At 39.8% G+C, this 17,119-nt stretch overlaps 1 protein-coding gene across 9 annotated transcripts in view; it reads left to right on the forward strand.

Annotated features, from left to right (window-relative positions):
• The first annotated feature begins 1,192 nt into the window (after positions 1-1,192).
• TCERG1 (transcription elongation regulator 1) overlaps positions 1,193-17,119 on the forward strand; it is a 61,221-nt gene continuing 45,294 nt past the window's right edge. For 3 of the 9 annotated variants that reach the window (XM_049649415.1, XM_049649416.1, XM_049649424.1), the window contains exons 1-5: positions 1,193-1,306; positions 7,834-8,059; positions 10,298-10,450; positions 11,355-11,802; positions 16,390-16,632. In XM_049649415.1, the coding sequence (XP_049505372.1) occupies positions 1,248-1,306; positions 7,834-8,059; positions 10,298-10,450; positions 11,355-11,802; positions 16,390-16,632 (1,129 nt within the window). In that variant the 5' untranslated portion in view covers positions 1,193-1,247. The remainder of the gene's footprint in view (positions 1,307-7,833; positions 8,060-10,297; positions 10,451-11,354; positions 11,803-16,389; positions 16,633-17,119) is intronic. The other 6 variants (XM_049649418.1, XM_049649421.1, XM_049649417.1 and 3 more) reach the window with 4 other exon arrangements.

Genomic DNA, 17,119 nt, shown 5'->3' on the forward strand with positions numbered 1-17,119 from the left:
AGAGATCGTGACCTGAGCTGAAGTTAGACGCTCAACCTACTGAGCCACCCAGGCGCTCTGCATTCTTTTCCTTCACCAGTTGAAGCTGTGTTTAGCTCTTACTACATTAAAAAACATTTTTTTTAATGTTTATTTTTGAGAGAGAGACACAGAGAGAGAGAGAGAGAGAAAGAGAGGAGAGAGAGAGCCCTTATTACGCTCTGCCATTTGCGAGTTTGTGAAGTTACCTAAGTTCTCTGTGTCTCAGTTTCATGTATAAACTGTAGCTATTCACAGTACCCACCTCTCAGTGTTTATGAGACTTAAAAGAGCTGGTACATGGAGAGTACTCAGGACAGTGCCTCGTACATGTGGTTAGGTCTGACTAAAAATTATGTATTATTATTTTAATATTTTGAATTCCTTCATGATAGATAGGGCTCATCATCTTTATGCCTTTAATACCCTAGAGCCTACAGCTTTATTTTAAAATTTTCCATTTACTTATTTATTTATTTACATTTTCCCTTTAATAAAAAGAGCAATAAACAGACTTCCTTCTGGGTACCAGGGTGTGCTGAATTCAGAGAGGCATGAAGGGCAGATGCTTTCTACTGTAAATTGCACAGGGTTTGCCATCTCCCACTTGTCTTAATACGGCAACTTATAACACTCATCAGATGACGATACACTTTAGGAGACACTTTGGTAGTTAGTAATCTTTTATTAATAACGTGGCTATCAACGGGTGGTCACTGAACACACGATTCTGAAAAGCTGGGAAATAGCTGATTTCCACAGCAACTCTGTGATTGGCTTAGGTCCAATTCAGGTCGATTTTTGATTGGCTCTCGCAATGGAAAGGGTCTCTGCCTGAGCCACTATTACCCATAAGCGGCCAACATGGCTCCACAATTGGCTTTCCTGGAAGCCGGCAGACACGTGGCTACCGCAGGCCCGGCAGTACGTGGGAGGACCTAATTTTGCTTACCGCGAGAGGGCGCCGGCGGCTTCTCGTTGCTCTAGTCTCATTTCCCATATAGCCTCCGAGTAACCAATCACCTGGCTGTCTGGATACCGCTTTCAAAGTCGGCGGGCCATTTCGCCAATCGCAAGGCAGATACCGCCCTCAGCCTGAAGATTGATGGAAAGCTTCACCAATCATTTCATTGATCTCTGCGATCTCCCCCGCCCTCGCACGGGATTGACGATCCGACCGGCCAATCGGGGACGCTCAGTCGGCGGGTGGATGAACGCGGCCCTCTGTAATGGCGGAGCGTGGCGGGGACGGGGGGGACGGTGAGCGATTCAACCCGGGGGAGCTCAGGTAAGGGGCGCTGTCCTCCCTTACATTTCAGCACAGTGGGGCCCCAGGGGCTAGGCCTGCCGCGCGGAGATCCGCGGTCGGGGGGTGGGCGGAGGAGCCGCAGCGGCTCGGGGCCAGGACCGCATGGGGTTGGCGAAGGGGGAAGGGGAAGGTGGCTTGAATGAGAGAGCCGAGCCGGGGCTGGGCCGCGGCCTCCTGTGCCCTCTCCGGGCGCGCCCTGCGGTTTTCCCTGGGCCCCAGCGCCCCTCGCGGCCTGCGGCCTGCGGGCCGGGTCCGGCGTTCCCGCCTTGGGGCCCCGCCTCAGCCTCGTGCCGCCTCCGCCTCGGCCCACCTCAACCTTCCTGCCGGCTCAGCTCCGCCGAGGGCCGGGCTTTCCCCCATCGACCCCTTCCACTCCGCACTTAACTCCTCGGGATCCCTCGCCACTTCTGGCTCAGCCTTCCCCACGCCCTCCGCGGCCCTCGGGGGTCCCCACGTCTGTCCTGTTCCTTCTTCGCCTCATCGCTTCTTTTTCTGAACTTCCTGTGTGTTTTCTTCCTTTCTCTCTCATCCGTTTATGCCTCATGCCGCATTTGTGAATAACAGCAATAGCGACAGCCGTTTGGTACGTGTTTCTGTGTGCCTTTGGGGTAGTTGGCTATTGTCATTTTTGCAGGCCACAGACCAGAGCCCTCTTCAGTTAAGTTACTGGCCCATCGTACAGGTGAGGAAACTGAACCTTGTAGAGGTCGAGGAAGTAGGACAAGGTCGCATTGATGGAATTGTGGCTCCAGGAAGTGGCTTGAACCCAGGCAGTCAGGCTCCAGAGCCAGCAATCTGGATCGCTGTTCCATTCTCGTGCTTACGCCATTGCCCTAAAGAGTGCAGTGACCTTTCTTCCTTTGGTATCTTAGTGCCTATGGGGTTTGTAATTAAGATCTGGTACAGTAAAAGTGTCTTGATAAAGTAAAATTCTTTAGTGGTTTTTGAGGAAAAGAGATACTGAGCTTTATGTATGTTTGGTACTTTTTTTTTTTTCTGGATAAGGGAAAATGACATTTCAGATGTTCAGCTCTCATTCTGAATTGTGCCATTGTCAGCATTTGAAAATGAAAAAGATCAGTGTAGGTTATGAGGACTCTCTAGTATTGTCTGGAGCTCAAGATGAAATTGTAGAAAGAAATGGGTATTGTTACTCAAGTGTTCAGGAAAAAATTGTCTTCTCAATTCTGAATTGTCACACAGAGAAATCCTTACTTGACAGGAGTAAAATCTTGTTTTCTTTCAGGGGCGAATTTCATACCCTTTAAACCCCATATGTACGTTAGTAATGAGTGATCAAAGTGTATTGTCAGGGTGGTTCAGTATTAGTGATGGAAAGTTTATTACTGATTATGATCTCAAGGGAATAGTTACTTACCTCCTTATTGGGAACATTACTTTGCTTTTTAGTACTTTACAGAGTAGCCTTTTAGACTTTGTTACTAGTAGTCTAGACATTGTTGTAAAAGTGATTTGAATAGGGTTCTAAATTAGGTGTTCTCTTGCAAATATTTTAGATCTTAGCCTCCTGGGTTGGAAATTGCTTCCAGAGCATATTGTAAAAACTTTTACTTATATAAAATAACTGATTATAGCATTTCTCATGGTGTAAGAGAAATTACCTGTTTATGTGGCTTCTTTGATGGTACAAATTGAGGCTTATTTTTGTGTTTGTATTCTTAATGTGTATCATGTTGTGTCTGCCATAGTGCCTGGCAAGGGAGGTGTTGGATGGATATATGGTAAATAAAAGAATATAGGAGATTACAGATGGTTTACTTATGGACCTACATTTAGTGTGTGCTTTGTGACAGTCACTGACCTAGGTACCTGCTGGCAGGGGAGCCTTGAACCAGACCAAAAACTTTTGTCCTCAAGGAGCTTCCATGCTAATTAAGATTGATCTAAATTCTAAACTGAACTAACCTCATATCAAATGAGATCAACCTCCCAAGTGTGAAGAGACTTATTCAAGGTCACTGAGTAATTGGTAGGGTCTAGGTCTCCTCACAGTCTTACCACATAATTTGACTCCCATATATCATGATGTAGCATCTCTCTATTTTTGTCCTTCCTATTAAAGTATTTGCAGCATTGTCTTCACCACTGGGGAGATTGTATATCCTAGGGAGATACATTTGTTCTTGTAAAAAAAAAAAAAAGAGTCTTCTATTCTTGTAAGGAGCCTTCTGTTTTCCAAAAAGGTTAGAAGTGGTAGGGATGCAAATAACCTACAGTAGACAAAATTTATTTAGAGGTCCAAATGCCACCCGTCCCTTAATGGTTGAAGACCATTAAGAACGCTTTTGTAGAGTCGTATTTGTATAGATCTTTTATCCAAGGCCTTTGTTTACCTGTTAATACTTTGTCTGATGACAAGATACTTGGGAGTCTCAATTTCCTCAACTGTAAAATGGGAATAAGAATACACTGGTGCTACCACTAGCCAGCTCCCTTAAACAAGGTATTTTTCTGTGCCATAGTTTCCTTTGTAAAAATGGTGCCAAACTTACCTAACTGGTAAGTTTATGAGGATTGTGAGGACTACAAGAATTAGTACAAACACCGTCCATGTAACCGTGCTTGGTATATAGGAAGTACCCAGTTTACATGACCATTGCAGGAGTAATGCTTGAACAGTTACTGTCCTGGGCCCTGGGATGCAGCAGTATGCCAAAGAGGATCTTATATACTAGCGGGTGGACAGAACACAGAAGTAAACAAGTGAAAGATTTCTTCGTAACATGTATCATAATTGAAAACGCAAATTGGGTTACGAGCCAGAGAGGGACTGGGTTTGGGGTTAGAAAAGAGTTTGAGGTAACATCTGAAGTGAGGCCGAATGAGAAGGAGCCAGTTATGTAGACATCTGGGGTAAAGCATGCCAGGCCGAGGGAACAAGTGCACAGGCTTCAAGGTAATGAACTTTTATTTAAAGTATTTGATCAAAAAATAGGTCGGTAGAGGTCAGGTTATAGAGATTCTAATAATAGTAATTATAGTAATGTAGCTAACACTACAGTATAGCTAGCTTTCTCACGTTAATACCATTTAACACTACTGTTACACTAATGTTATGGCCACAGTAATAATAGCTCCTGCTTACAGGGGGCTTAAGTGTTAGGTGCTCTTCCAAGTACTTTATCAGTTCATTTACTCCAACTTGAAGTTTCTGGTGAGGTTGTTGGGATGCAACTGCGTGTACAGAGAGCTCAACACGTGTGCTATACATATCTGACATCAGAAGGTGGCACCTTTAGGCTGTTGATGGAGGAAATTCTGTGAATTTTGTCACCATTTTTAGTGGCAGACTTGAAAGTTAAGCTGTTTAGTCAAATTGACATTGCTTTTTGAAGTTGAGCACTGTGCTAGGTAATGATAATTTACTGGGTAGCATATGCTATCCTAAATGCTTCACAGGGATTATCTCATTGAACAGGGAGATAGGAGATAGGTCTTATTTCTCTGCCCCTGCTAATTTACATTAGTATACTAATACTGAGTATACTCAGGCTCAGAAATTATGTAACTAGCCTAACAACAAAAGGCAGAGTCCTGATTTGACTTTTTTGTGATTCAAAAGCCTCACCACTTAACTTCAGCCTGTAACTAGGAAGTGAAAATCTAAAGAAAGAATTACTGTAATTTTTCTGTAAAGGGAGAGGCAGATTCAAAGGAAATCAGAAGATTAAGGTACATTATTAACTTGAGACTGAAACACAGTATCTTTCCTTGGTGGTTCACTTTTTTTCTGCCCAGAGGTTAAGACTTTCCTGTCTGTCTTTAGGGAGTGTGTATAATATGAAGACTGATTATTTTGATCCCATCCTTACTTCTTTTTGCCATCACCATTATTACCTCGTACTTTGCAATCCCGAGTGCAGGATAATTTGCAAATTTGGTTAAATACTCTTGGAATAGTAGCTCTTGGATGTGTTTACAATCCTAGTGTTCTCATGGAAGTCATGTCATACTAGTTCTTAGGATTTTTTTTTGTGACAGAATTGAACTACAGTGTGGAAAATTTAGAGAAAGTTCAAAGGATAATCTTAAGCAGAGGGTTGAAGGATGTAGGAAAGTTGGAAGAGCCTGGTGAGAAGAGAGTATGAAAATGATTATTTTCAGATATACATAAGGAATGTAACTATTAATCTCATGGGCACAAAAATGCAAATTTCATATATAAAGAGTTATAGTAGCTTTTGAGAAGAATAAGGAAATTATATTAAAAATAATTTTTATAATGTGTATACCTTACTTGTAAGGTAATTTAGGTACAATAGTGCCTAAATATTGGCTTATTCAACGAATATTGAGACCTACTATGTGCTGGGAATATACAGGAGAGCAAGACAGAATTCCTGCTCTAGAGAGGCTTACATAAACAGCATGGTGTAGTGTTTAAGAACTGTTTGCCTGTGTTCAAATCCTGGTTTTACTGCTGAACCAGCTGTGAGGTCTTGGGCAAGTGATACTTCTCTGTGCCTTAGTGTCCTCATCTTTAAAATGAAGTTGATAATGCAGTTGACCCTTGAACAATGTGGAGGTTAGGGATGCTGTCCCACCCCCCACAATTTGAGAATTGAAATATAGCTTTTGAGTCCCCCAAGACTTAACTATTAATAGCTTACTCTTGTCTGAGACCCCTTACCCATAACATAAGCAATTGATTAACACGTATGTTGTATGTTAAATGTATTATATACTGTATTCTTACAATAAAATAAGCTAGAGAAAAAATGTTAAATCACAAGGAAGAGAACGTAATTTAGTACTGTACTGAATTTATTGAAAAAAATTCTCCTGTAAGTGGGCCCGTGCAGCTCAAACCTGTTTTATTCAAGGGTCACCTGTAGCATCCATATCACGGCGTTAAGATGGTTAAATGAGGGGCACCTGGGTGGCTCAGTCGGTTAAGCGTCCGACTTTGGCTCAGGCCATGATCTCGCGGTCCGTGAGTTCGAGCCCTGCGTCGGGCTCTGTGCTGACAGCTCAGAACCTGGAGCCTGTTTCAGATTCTGTGTCTCCCTCTCTCTGACCCTCCCCCGTTCATGCTCTGTCTCTCTCTGTCTCAAAAATCAATAAACGTTAAAAAAAAATTTAAAAAAAAGGATGGTTAAATGACTTAAAAAGAGCTTAGAGCACTGCCTGATACATGGTAGCATAAAATATTTTTAAAAATTTTGTTTTTTAAAAAAAGCACTTGTGAGAGGAGATAGGTAATACCATTTATGTGATACTTCCTATCTGTTTAAATGCCATGGGAAAAACAAACCAGGGTGATGACCTAGAGGTTGAAGGATGGGATGGGGTTCAGTGTAGCGAAGGGCTTATCCTTTAAAGAATATTCGTGATCTCTTAAGCTGCTACCCCCCACCCCCTGTAAAAACTTTGTACTTGGAAGTAATTTCCAAAAGTTGCAAAAATGAAGTTAATACACTTAGTATTTTACCTCTCTGCCTTATTATTTGCACGTATGCATGTTCTCTTTTACTCTGAACCATTTGAGGGTAAGATATAGTAAAGTGTCTGTTTTCTAAGAATGGACATACTCTCCTCTGTAATGATAAGTTATCAACTTCATAAATTTACACAGATAACAGTACTTACTCTCCATATCCCAGCGTTGCCCATTACTTCACTATATCCTATTAGCATGTCTTCTCTCTAGTACCGAATCCAGTCTAGAGTTAGTATTGTGTTGTCATCTCTTTAGCGTCCTTTAAAATCTATGACATTTCCACAGCCTTCCTTTGTCTTTTATGTATAACATTGACATTTGTGAAGAATACAGCCCTCATTCTCCCTTTTTAATGGAACATTCCTCATTTTGCATTTGTCTAATATTTCCTCATAATTAGATTGAGGTTATACATTCTTGCTCGGAATAGGTGATTGTGTATCCCTCTCAGTCACTTGGTGTCCATTTACCTATCTATCTATTTATTTATGAGAGAGAGAGAGTGAGAGAGCGAGAGCGTGCTCGCATGAGCCGGGAGGGCAGAGGGAGAGGAAGAGAGAATCTGCAGGCTCCACACCCTGCGAGGAGGTGGACGTGGGACTCCATCTCACTACCTTGAGATCATGACCTGAGCCGAAATCCAGAGTCTAGAGCTCAACTGACTGAGCCAGCCAGGTGCACCCCCATTTATTCTTTTTAGGTGATAATAATTTTGATCACTTGGTCAGGGTGTTGCCCAGTTTCCCTAATATGTAGTTGATGTTTCTTCATCCTGCCCTGCAACTGAAAATAGCATGTGGGGAGACATTTTAAGACCATCAGATATCATCCTTATCCAGATTTCCTCCTTATCCAGATTTCCTCCTGGATTTGGTGACCACTGATCATTCTTACTGATGCACTTTTTACCATGATGGTTGTGAAATGATGACTTTCCAGCTCCACTTGATCTTAAGGGCCTCTTAAGTTTGATTTTAATTAGAGATGAATAGCTATATTTTATATGTTTGAGAAGGAAAAATTTATACATTGCTTTCCCACACAGGATGGCTCAACAGCAGGCCTTGAGGTTCCGAGGCCCGGCTCCCCCACCAAATGCAGTGATGCGAGGCCCACCACCTCTCATGCGACCTCCTCCCCCTTTTGGTATGATGCGAGGCCCTCCACCACCACCTCGGCCCCCCTTTGGACGTCCTCCTTTTGATCCCAATATGCCGCCAATGCCTCCTCCAGGAGGGATTCCTCCACCAATGGGCCCTCCACACCTCCAGGTAAAGAATGTAGAAGTTGTCATTTGTTTGTCAGTGTCAGTATTGATATTGTGTATGAGTTTTGCTTAAAAACTTGTTCTTAGTCTCATTTATAGGAAAATGGGAGCTAAAGAGAACATCCATATGTAAATGTGTTGCTCCAAAAGCAGTAGTAACAACATAATTAGTATAGAAATTCTGAACGGGAATTTATTAGATGGTGAAAAACCATAGAAAAACATACATATAAAACTAGGAATCAGTAGGGTAGTTCTTACCTGCCTTATATCTTGAGAATTGTCTCTAGTAATCCATCTTTATGGGAAACGAAGTTTGAAATCTTAATACATAGAGTGGGGGGTAATATGTTTTCAATGATAAATGTTGCCAGTAAGTATTTAAATATTATGAAGTATTTGTATTTCTGAGCAGTTCTCCCAGGAAAATGATGCCTAGGATAGAATTTAGATTTTGTCTCCCTGGGGCAAAAGTAGGGTTATCTTACAATTTTAGAAATAGAATTATTGTGGGATTTCCTTAAATAAAAACTTTTCTGGTATTTTAACCTGAAGCATAATACTCTACTCTAGTTTATGTAGACTCATTTATTTGTCTGAAATGATGTCATGAAGGTATCAAGTCTCAAATGTCTACTTTTGAGAATGTATTCTTTTTGTTTGAGTATATATCTTTGTTTTCTTACTTTATCCAGCCTGCACACCCCTGAAACCAAATAAATACAGTGCTGTCATCTGCCCTCCATTTGCTTGGATAATCAAGAATGAACTTACTAAAAATAGAAAAGGGTAATGATGTAGCATTTAAGCGATGGTAACTCAGTGTAGATAGGGTTATATTTATGGAAGAGACACAAAATTTTAATATTTTGCTTAATAATTGTATTGCCTTCCAAGTAATGGATAGTTCCTACCCCCACCCTTAAACAAAATGTTAAATGCTTTTATATTTCCTAGGATTAGAAGAAATCACTTTTTGACCTACTGACTGTGGTATAACTTGTTATAGGTGGATTTTTTCTTATTTGTGCTTTCAGGAGTTAAATCTACTTGTAGAATATTGTAAAATGTAATGGACTGATGTAACCCTCTAATGGAAATAAATCAGATTTGTAATGTGATACTTTCTAATGTTGTGATGCTTTTCTTGTTCTCTGTGGATAATTGTGTGGTTTTACTTTAAATCCAAATGATTTCCAGCTAACGGTGCATGAGACCTATTTGGGGTGGTTATTTCAGAGAACATGGGTCTGTGTGCTGATGCTGGAAAGACATGAAACTGAATCCAGAAAAACCTGGAGTATGGAAAAGAAGACATTTTTAGGAAAAGGAAATGCATTTTCACATTATAGTGTCCATTGCATGACACAGAATAAGATGCTTTGAATAATTGAATTTTAATGTTACTCATAAATTATAGAGAAAATCTTTTTAATTCCTTTTCAGAATCTGTTTTTAAATGTCAGGCCACTTTTCTGCTAAGATATAGCAGTTTCAGTTAAATTGTTTGGTTGAGGGTCTTGTGTCAGCAGTCATTGAAGAATGACAGTGAAGGAATTATCAGAGAGAGGATTGGATCAGTAATGGTTCCAGGATTTTTTTTAATTATAATGTTATGTCATTTAAATTCTTATTTTCCACTAAAAGTAAAATGGGTAACTATTTGATTGTGTCTTTTAAAGTTACTGATGTTTATGTGTTTGAGCTACATTATTAGTATTGCTTCAAAAAATAGAAAATGACGAATATTTTCCTAGCTTACAGTTGCTTCTTACGGGAAAAGAGAATAAAAGGGTTAGGTAGAGCCGATTTTTCTTTTCTTAGAAAATTATTTATAAAATAATGTTTCTGTTATGGTTGGTTCCTGCGATAGGTGACCTATGGAGGCATTGGTGTGCCTAGTGTTAAACAAGATCTATGACTCATTTTTTTCCTTTTGAAAAGTAGCCAGTGCCCACTGTATGAAATATGCAGTTAAAGTGTAAAGAATAAAGCAAGATTCACCCATAATGCTATTCACCCTGTTAGTATTTTCATATATTTCCTTCTAGTCTGTTTAGTAGTCATTTTTGTTAAAGAGTAACTTTACTTCTATAACCTTGATGAATATATTTGCATGGACTAGTTTTTACTACTAGAGGGAAACTAGTTTCTCTTATAGTACTTGATGTTTGGGTAGAATTTACTAATTTGAAGGTAAAAAAGAGAAGTACAAATGACCATTATTGTTGTTAATTAACAGAGACCACCTTTTATGCCTCCACCCATGGGAACCATGCCTCCTCCTCCGGGTATGATGTTTCCACCAGGAATGCCTCCTGTGACTGCTCCTGGTACTCCAGCACTGCCTCCTACTGAGGAGATATGGGTTGAAAATAAAACTCCAGATGGGAAGGTAAATTATAAAGTATATTTAGGTTGTGATCTTGGTGACAAGAGTAAAAGTTAAGAGTTCTGGCAGGTGGAGATCAACGACAGTATCCTTGCCAATTAAAATGAGTCTCAGATAAGCACTGGATAGGGTAGAACTCAAGAAAGGCTCACTGGATTAGACTTCTGCACAGACATAAGGTTGTCTGGAGTGCTTGTATATGTTCATCTGTGATTCTGAGTCCCCAAAGTAACTCTGAGGTTTAGTGTTTGCCAGGAGGACTTCTGGAACTCAGCATATAAGAGTACTCACAGCTAAGACTAATTACAGTGAAAGGATCCAAAGCAAAACCAGCAAAGGAAAAAAGGTACATGGGGCAAAGACTGGAGGAAACCAAGCACAAGCTTCTAAGAATCCTGTCAATGGAATTACATAGGACATGTTTAATTCCTCCAGCATGGAATGGTTACAACACGTGTGAAGTGTTGTCTACCAAGGAAGCTCACCTGAGCCAAGGTGGTTGTGGGTTTTCAGGGAATGATGGGAACCCTCTTGAAATTCAGGTTTCCAAATGCCAGTCACACGCCAGCTTTGCAAGCAGGGCTTTCTGAAGAGAGCATTCTAAGGCCTGCTTTTAACTTTCCGCATAAAATAGAACCTCGATTTTCCTTTTTGTGTTAAAAATGTAGTGTGCTCATTATAGAAAATTAGGGGAAGGGGGAGAAGGGGAAAATTACTTAATAGTTTCATACCTATCATTACCTATGGTTTCAACAGCCAATTTCTCTTCTCTAAGCTTTTTTCCCTCTTTTCTAAGTTTTGTTTGTTTTTTTTTTTAATACTTCTTAAGAGAAGGTATAGTTGCGTTAGTGTTTTTTAATGATAGTTGACAGATTCTGGGATACCAATGATTTTGCTTCCTCTGCAGGTTTATTATTATAATGCTCGGACACGTGAATCTGCATGGACCAAACCAGATGGAGTTAAGGTTATTCAGCAGTCAGAACTGACACCTATGCTTGCAGCCCAGGCTCAGGTTCAGGCCCAAGCCCAGGCGCAGGCCCAGGCGCAGGCCCAGGCTCAAGCGCAGGCTCAGGCGCAGGCACAAGCACAAGCTCAAGCGCAGGCGCAGGCCCAGGCCCAGGCTCAGGCCCAGGCCCAGGCCCAGGCCCAGGCCCAGGCCCAGGCACAAGCACAGGCTCAGGCGCAGGCGCAGGCACAGGTGCAGGCGCAAGTACAAGCACAAGCAGTAGGAGCTTCCACCCCTACAACCAGTAGCCCAGCACCTGCAGTGTCCACTTCAACATCATCATCCACCCCATCCTCTACCACTTCTACCACAACAACTGCCTCTTCGGTTTCGCAGACAGTATCAAGTGAGTACCAGCCAGCATGTATTTTCATTTAGGGGTTAGAGAAATGGACAGGTAGGGACTGCATTGCAAAATGATCCTAGTGTTTCAGGTATTATCCTTCACGTTATTTAAAATACGTTTTTGACATTAAGCCTTTTGGGTTAAAAAAGAACAGAAATTTCCATTAGTAGAAGAAATTATTTGTCCTGTTGGAATTCACAAAGCTAAACTGGGAAGTGCAGAGTAGCTATCCATCTTGACCAAGTAATAACGCTGGGTGCTGTGGGGTTTGTAACATAAGTAGAAGTCTTGGTTCCTGTCTCACAGGGCTTCCAGTTTTTCTAATTGAGGCAAGAATAATGCATGTGAAACAATTAGAGAGTAGTGTACACAGCTATATGGTGAAAATAGAAGGTGCAGGAATTCAAGAAAAGGGAGAGACAAGTAAGTGGGTGGACTGTGGGTATTGAGGTTGATCGTGAAGGATGTGCAGTAGGATTTGAGTGGATTTGAAAGTAAAGACCGGTCTTTCAGGTAAGGGGAACATCATAAACAAAGGTCAGGAGATGAGGATAAATGCAGTTTATTGGATTGTTAAGAAGCTCTTCTGAGGTGGGGAGGGGGAGTTATATTGGTTAACAGATTGAGTAAGAGTGAGACCAGGTTACAGAGAGTTTTAAGAACCAGGCAAATGGGTGAGGCGAGCAGGTTCCAGGGTCTAGCATAAGTGTTCTGGAAGATTTTTCTGGTGTTCTTTTTTTTCGGTGAGGGGTAATATTGAAATAAGGGGAAGTTAGTAGGAACTTTTCAGTAATCTCATTTAGAGGTAGGTAGGTTTTAGAATGGGATACGGGCAGATGAATGAGGAGTGGAGATAGAAGCAGTCAGAAGGGTAAGAGAATTTTCAGGTATAATGTCACAGAGGCCTCAAGGTTAGACTTTTTCTAAAAGGATGAGAGGTAATAATAGATTTTAGGAATGGGGAGAGAAGATTTTAATTTGTTTGAAACAATTGTCATTAATATGTATACTATTAGCTTTGGGAGATTTCTGTTTATATATATGTTTTATATATCTTTATGTATCTTTTTAATTTATAGGCTGAGATTGAGGTCCAAAATATTTAAATAATGATTTTATTGATATGATTATTTGTTATGATACTGGTATGAAGATGCATAGTTATCCCTATAGGTGATTAGAAGTTGGATTATCTTGCTACCTCGATAATAGATGAGAATAAGAAAAGTGCCCTAGCTTCAGGGACTTGGGAATTATTAGTGTATTTTATCCTGAAAGAAATTTGTAAATGAGAGAGATTCAATCATAGTAGATTCCAATTTTATTGCATTTGATTGATACAAAAAGTAACTGAGGAAGTAAGGTATACCTAATATGGAGACAATTAAAAAAATTTTTTTTTTTTTTGATCTTTATTCTTGAGAGAGAGACAGGATGTGAGCAGGGGAGGAGCATAGAGAGAGGGAGACACAGAATCTGAAGCAGGCTCCAGGCTCTGAGCTGTCAGCACAGAGCCTGACACGGGGTTCGAACTCACAAACCGCGAGATCATGACCTGAGCCGAAGTTGGATGCTCAACCGACTGAGCCACCCAGGCGCCCCTGGAGACAGTTTTTTAATGGCTGCACTTGATATTTTGTTAACAGCTTGGGGGAAAATGCACTTAGTAGGGAGATGTAAATAATGCTTTATAAGTCTTTTCTTTCTTAGCTAAGGTGAATTCTGATAGAGAAGCGTAACAGTGACCATAGCCAGCTGGCTGAGGGGCTTTGCCATTTTAGAGGCTAGTGCGTCTAAAAACCTGTGTGGTAAGACAGGAAACTGCCAGTTTTTATGGGGTACCTGTTGTGGTAATGGCAGAAAGGGATTAATAAAAGCATTGCAGTTCTATGTGGAGACTCTGTGTTGCTTATGCTTTGTTCCCTTTCTTCTTAGGAAGGAGAAATAGTAGTACTTTGTTTTAAGGAAGGTTGGAGGTGAAATAATTTAACTGTCCTATATTCCATTTCTGTGTTGGAATGGTCTGTCCATATAGGCCCATACCTGTCTTGCTGTTATGAGCTGTTCTATTCAGAACTCCTTTTTGTCCTTTTTTGCACTGCCCTTCAGTGATTGGGAGGCCTTTATTCTAAGAACAGAATAGCAAAAGGGTGTTCTTTTTACTGCCTTTAAACATTAATTTTGATGTTCTTTCTGAGTATTCCTGACGTCTGTTTTTATTTCACTTGGTTCAGTATCCTGAAGTGTTGTCCTACTACAATCTTAGTATTTCTCCATCTGTTGCACTCGCTTGTCTTTTTTCATTAAGATCTGAGGCTGGATAAGTAGTATATTTTGAGGCCTAGCATTTTACTAGTTATTTTAGCAAAAGGAGTTGGTAGGAATTTTTCTGAGCATTAAGTCCTAGCTACCATTCTCCTAGTTTCCCATTGAATTCTTTCATTGCCTTTATCTCTGTCCTTTCATGACTCATGGCCACTAATCAAATTTAGAAAATCCTGTGTCAGCAGGAGGAATGGGTTGAGTGAATAAATTTTTGCCATCTCCATTGGTGTTCTTTTCCGCTTGAAATTTGGTGCTTTTGTAACTCCTGTTCTTTCCTGACTACAGTATTTTTTTATCTTACCTCTGGTAAGATTACCTCTAGTAATTATATCTAAATATTATTACCATAACATAAAAAAATATGTAACTGTATGAACTGCAGTATAGACCTGTGGGTAAATGAAAATAAAAATTAAGAAATTTATATTTTAGCCCCAGTTGAGCATAAACTCATTTTATCCGGTGCAAGTTTGTGAAAAATGCTGATGAAATCCTGCTTCTCAGGGAAGTTGGGAAGAATAACTAGATATATTTTCAGCCATTACAGTAGATTACAAATGCTAAGTGGTATATTTATGGGACTGGGCAAATGTTGCATGTAATTTGTATTTTTCACACTGTTATAAAATTATATTAATATGATACTGTACCCTAAGGCTAGGTCTATGCTAGACCAACAATTCATTCCTGGGCCCCTGAAGATACTTGTTTGGCCCTGCTGTCTATTTAGCCAAGGTGAGTCCCTCATTAACAAGTATGAAATTGCTCACATCTTCCCAGCCTAAGTGAGTTTCTCATTATTAGGAGCTGAAAAAAGATACAAATTTTGTCAGTTGGAGTATTGGGTGGCTTGTATTAAACAGTGCGCTTTCCCTTAGGATAAAATTGGCATACAGATTGGGAATGCACTGTTTTATTTTATTTGATTTGATAAATTCGTTCTTAGTCCAGTACAGGTAGTTTGAAATTTTTCTCTACATCAAAAACAAAACAAAACAAAACAAAAACCCATGAAATATTTGTTACCAATGAATTACCAAAAATGAGTTTTGTGTTAGAACTAAATGGGTTATAAAATTACAAAACTGTTTTATAACATTTGAGTACTGTAACTTTTGAAGTATAAAATACAAATTTTATTTTTTGGTCACAGTTTGATTTTAAATGTGATAACTAAAGATGAAATGTTTTATTTTTGATACTTAAAAATAACATATTGGAAATAAATTATCCCAAATTTCACATTCTCCTGGTCTCTCACACTGGAAACCTGAGTTGTTATTATTTTTTTTTTTTTACCTTCTTATTTTGAAATAACTGTAGAGAAACCCAACTTGTTTTTTACTCCATTTGTTCATAGTCATTAGTCACTGCATATCTTTTTCTCTCTGTTCTTCCTTGTTTGGACAATTCCACATAGGTTGAAATTGATTTTCCCACCTCTGTTCTTCCTTTCCTTCCTGTTCATCTGCCAGGTTAATTCATCAAATGAATACTGATTAATTCTCTTCCATACAGAAACCTTCATTTTGCCTCCCCTGCACCCCTTTTACATTCATGAAGTCGCACAAATAACACATGAATGCATTCTTATAAAAAAATTAAACTCTAATGAAGGATATGTAGCAAAATGTGAAAGGCATGCACAGATGTAATGAGTACATACATGTTGGTGTGCATTCTTCTAGGTCGTTTCTCTACATTTACATAATTTCTTCCTTTCCCTACCCAGTAAAGTGCAGACTCCTTAGCCTTCTGTCAAAGCCTTCTCCTTTATGCCTCTGGTCTGCTTTCCAGCCATAACTCACTGGTTCTTTTGGTATGCCTATTGTTTTACTAGTTGACTGCTTGCCTTGTATTTTCTAAACAATTCCCTTTTGCTACCTCCTCTTGGCTTTTTACTCACTTTTCCCACCACTTACTTATTTTCTTCTTCCACTCTGTCATTGTCCTTGTTGAAATCCTAATCTTTCAAGGCCTATCATCACACTATATAATTTTTTCTGTACCCTCTCACAGTTAGAAATGGTCTTTGCGTCTTGATTTATACTCCTATACATTTATCGCATTTCACTTTATATTTTAATTTTTATATTTCATTTAACTATCTTCAAGCTTCTAGAAGACAGAGACCTTTTTACAAATTTCTTGCAGTGCATGGAATGGGCTCTTAAATACTTAACTGAATGAGTGAATGATGAATGAATATAGTGAAATGGTTTATGAAGGAATGATACATATTTTTGTTTTATCTTTTATCAGCACCCACAACACAAGATCAGACCCCAAGTTCTGCTGTTTCAGTTGCTACGCCTACAGTTAGTGTTTCAACTCCTGCTCCTACAGCCACACCTGTGCAAACTGTTCCCCAGCCGCACCCCCAGACGTTACCTCCTGCTGTTCCTCACTCAGTACCTCAGCCAGCAGCCGCAATACCTGCTTTTCCACCAGTCATGGTACCTCCGTTTCGTGTTCCCCTTCCTGGCATGCCAATTCCGCTTCCAGGTAAATCAATGGATGAGAATAGTCCTTCTAGCTATGTTTTCATATTGTCAGTTAGTTTGTTCTCATGTGTCTGTTGCATTTGAAATTTGCCTTGAATCTCACCTGTTTGAAATGTTTTTAAAAGATTCATGGCTAACGGCAATATTTTCTCTTCAGTTTTGGTAAATGTCCTTTTTTTGTTGTTGTTTACATGTCTTAAAATTAGAGCCACATTTGAAGCTACACTCATTTTTGGATAATGGCCTCAATGAATTAAAAATGATCATCTTTTCCTGTAACTATGTTCAAATGCAATTTTTTTTTAAAGGATTGAGTCTGTAAAGTTGAGAAATTACAAGTTCTTAATAGCTGATACTAAGTGATTTTCTATACTGTGCCCTGTTCTAAGCACTTTACATGTGATAACTCAGTTTAATTTTTGCAATTATCCTAGGAGGTAGGTACATAGACAGGCTAAATTACTTGCCCTTGACGCATAGCTAATGAG

The sequence above is a fragment of the Panthera uncia genome (genome assembly GCF_023721935.1).
Source record: "Panthera uncia isolate 11264 chromosome A1 unlocalized genomic scaffold, Puncia_PCG_1.0 HiC_scaffold_17, whole genome shotgun sequence".
Taxonomy (NCBI): domain Eukaryota; kingdom Metazoa; phylum Chordata; class Mammalia; order Carnivora; family Felidae; genus Panthera; species Panthera uncia.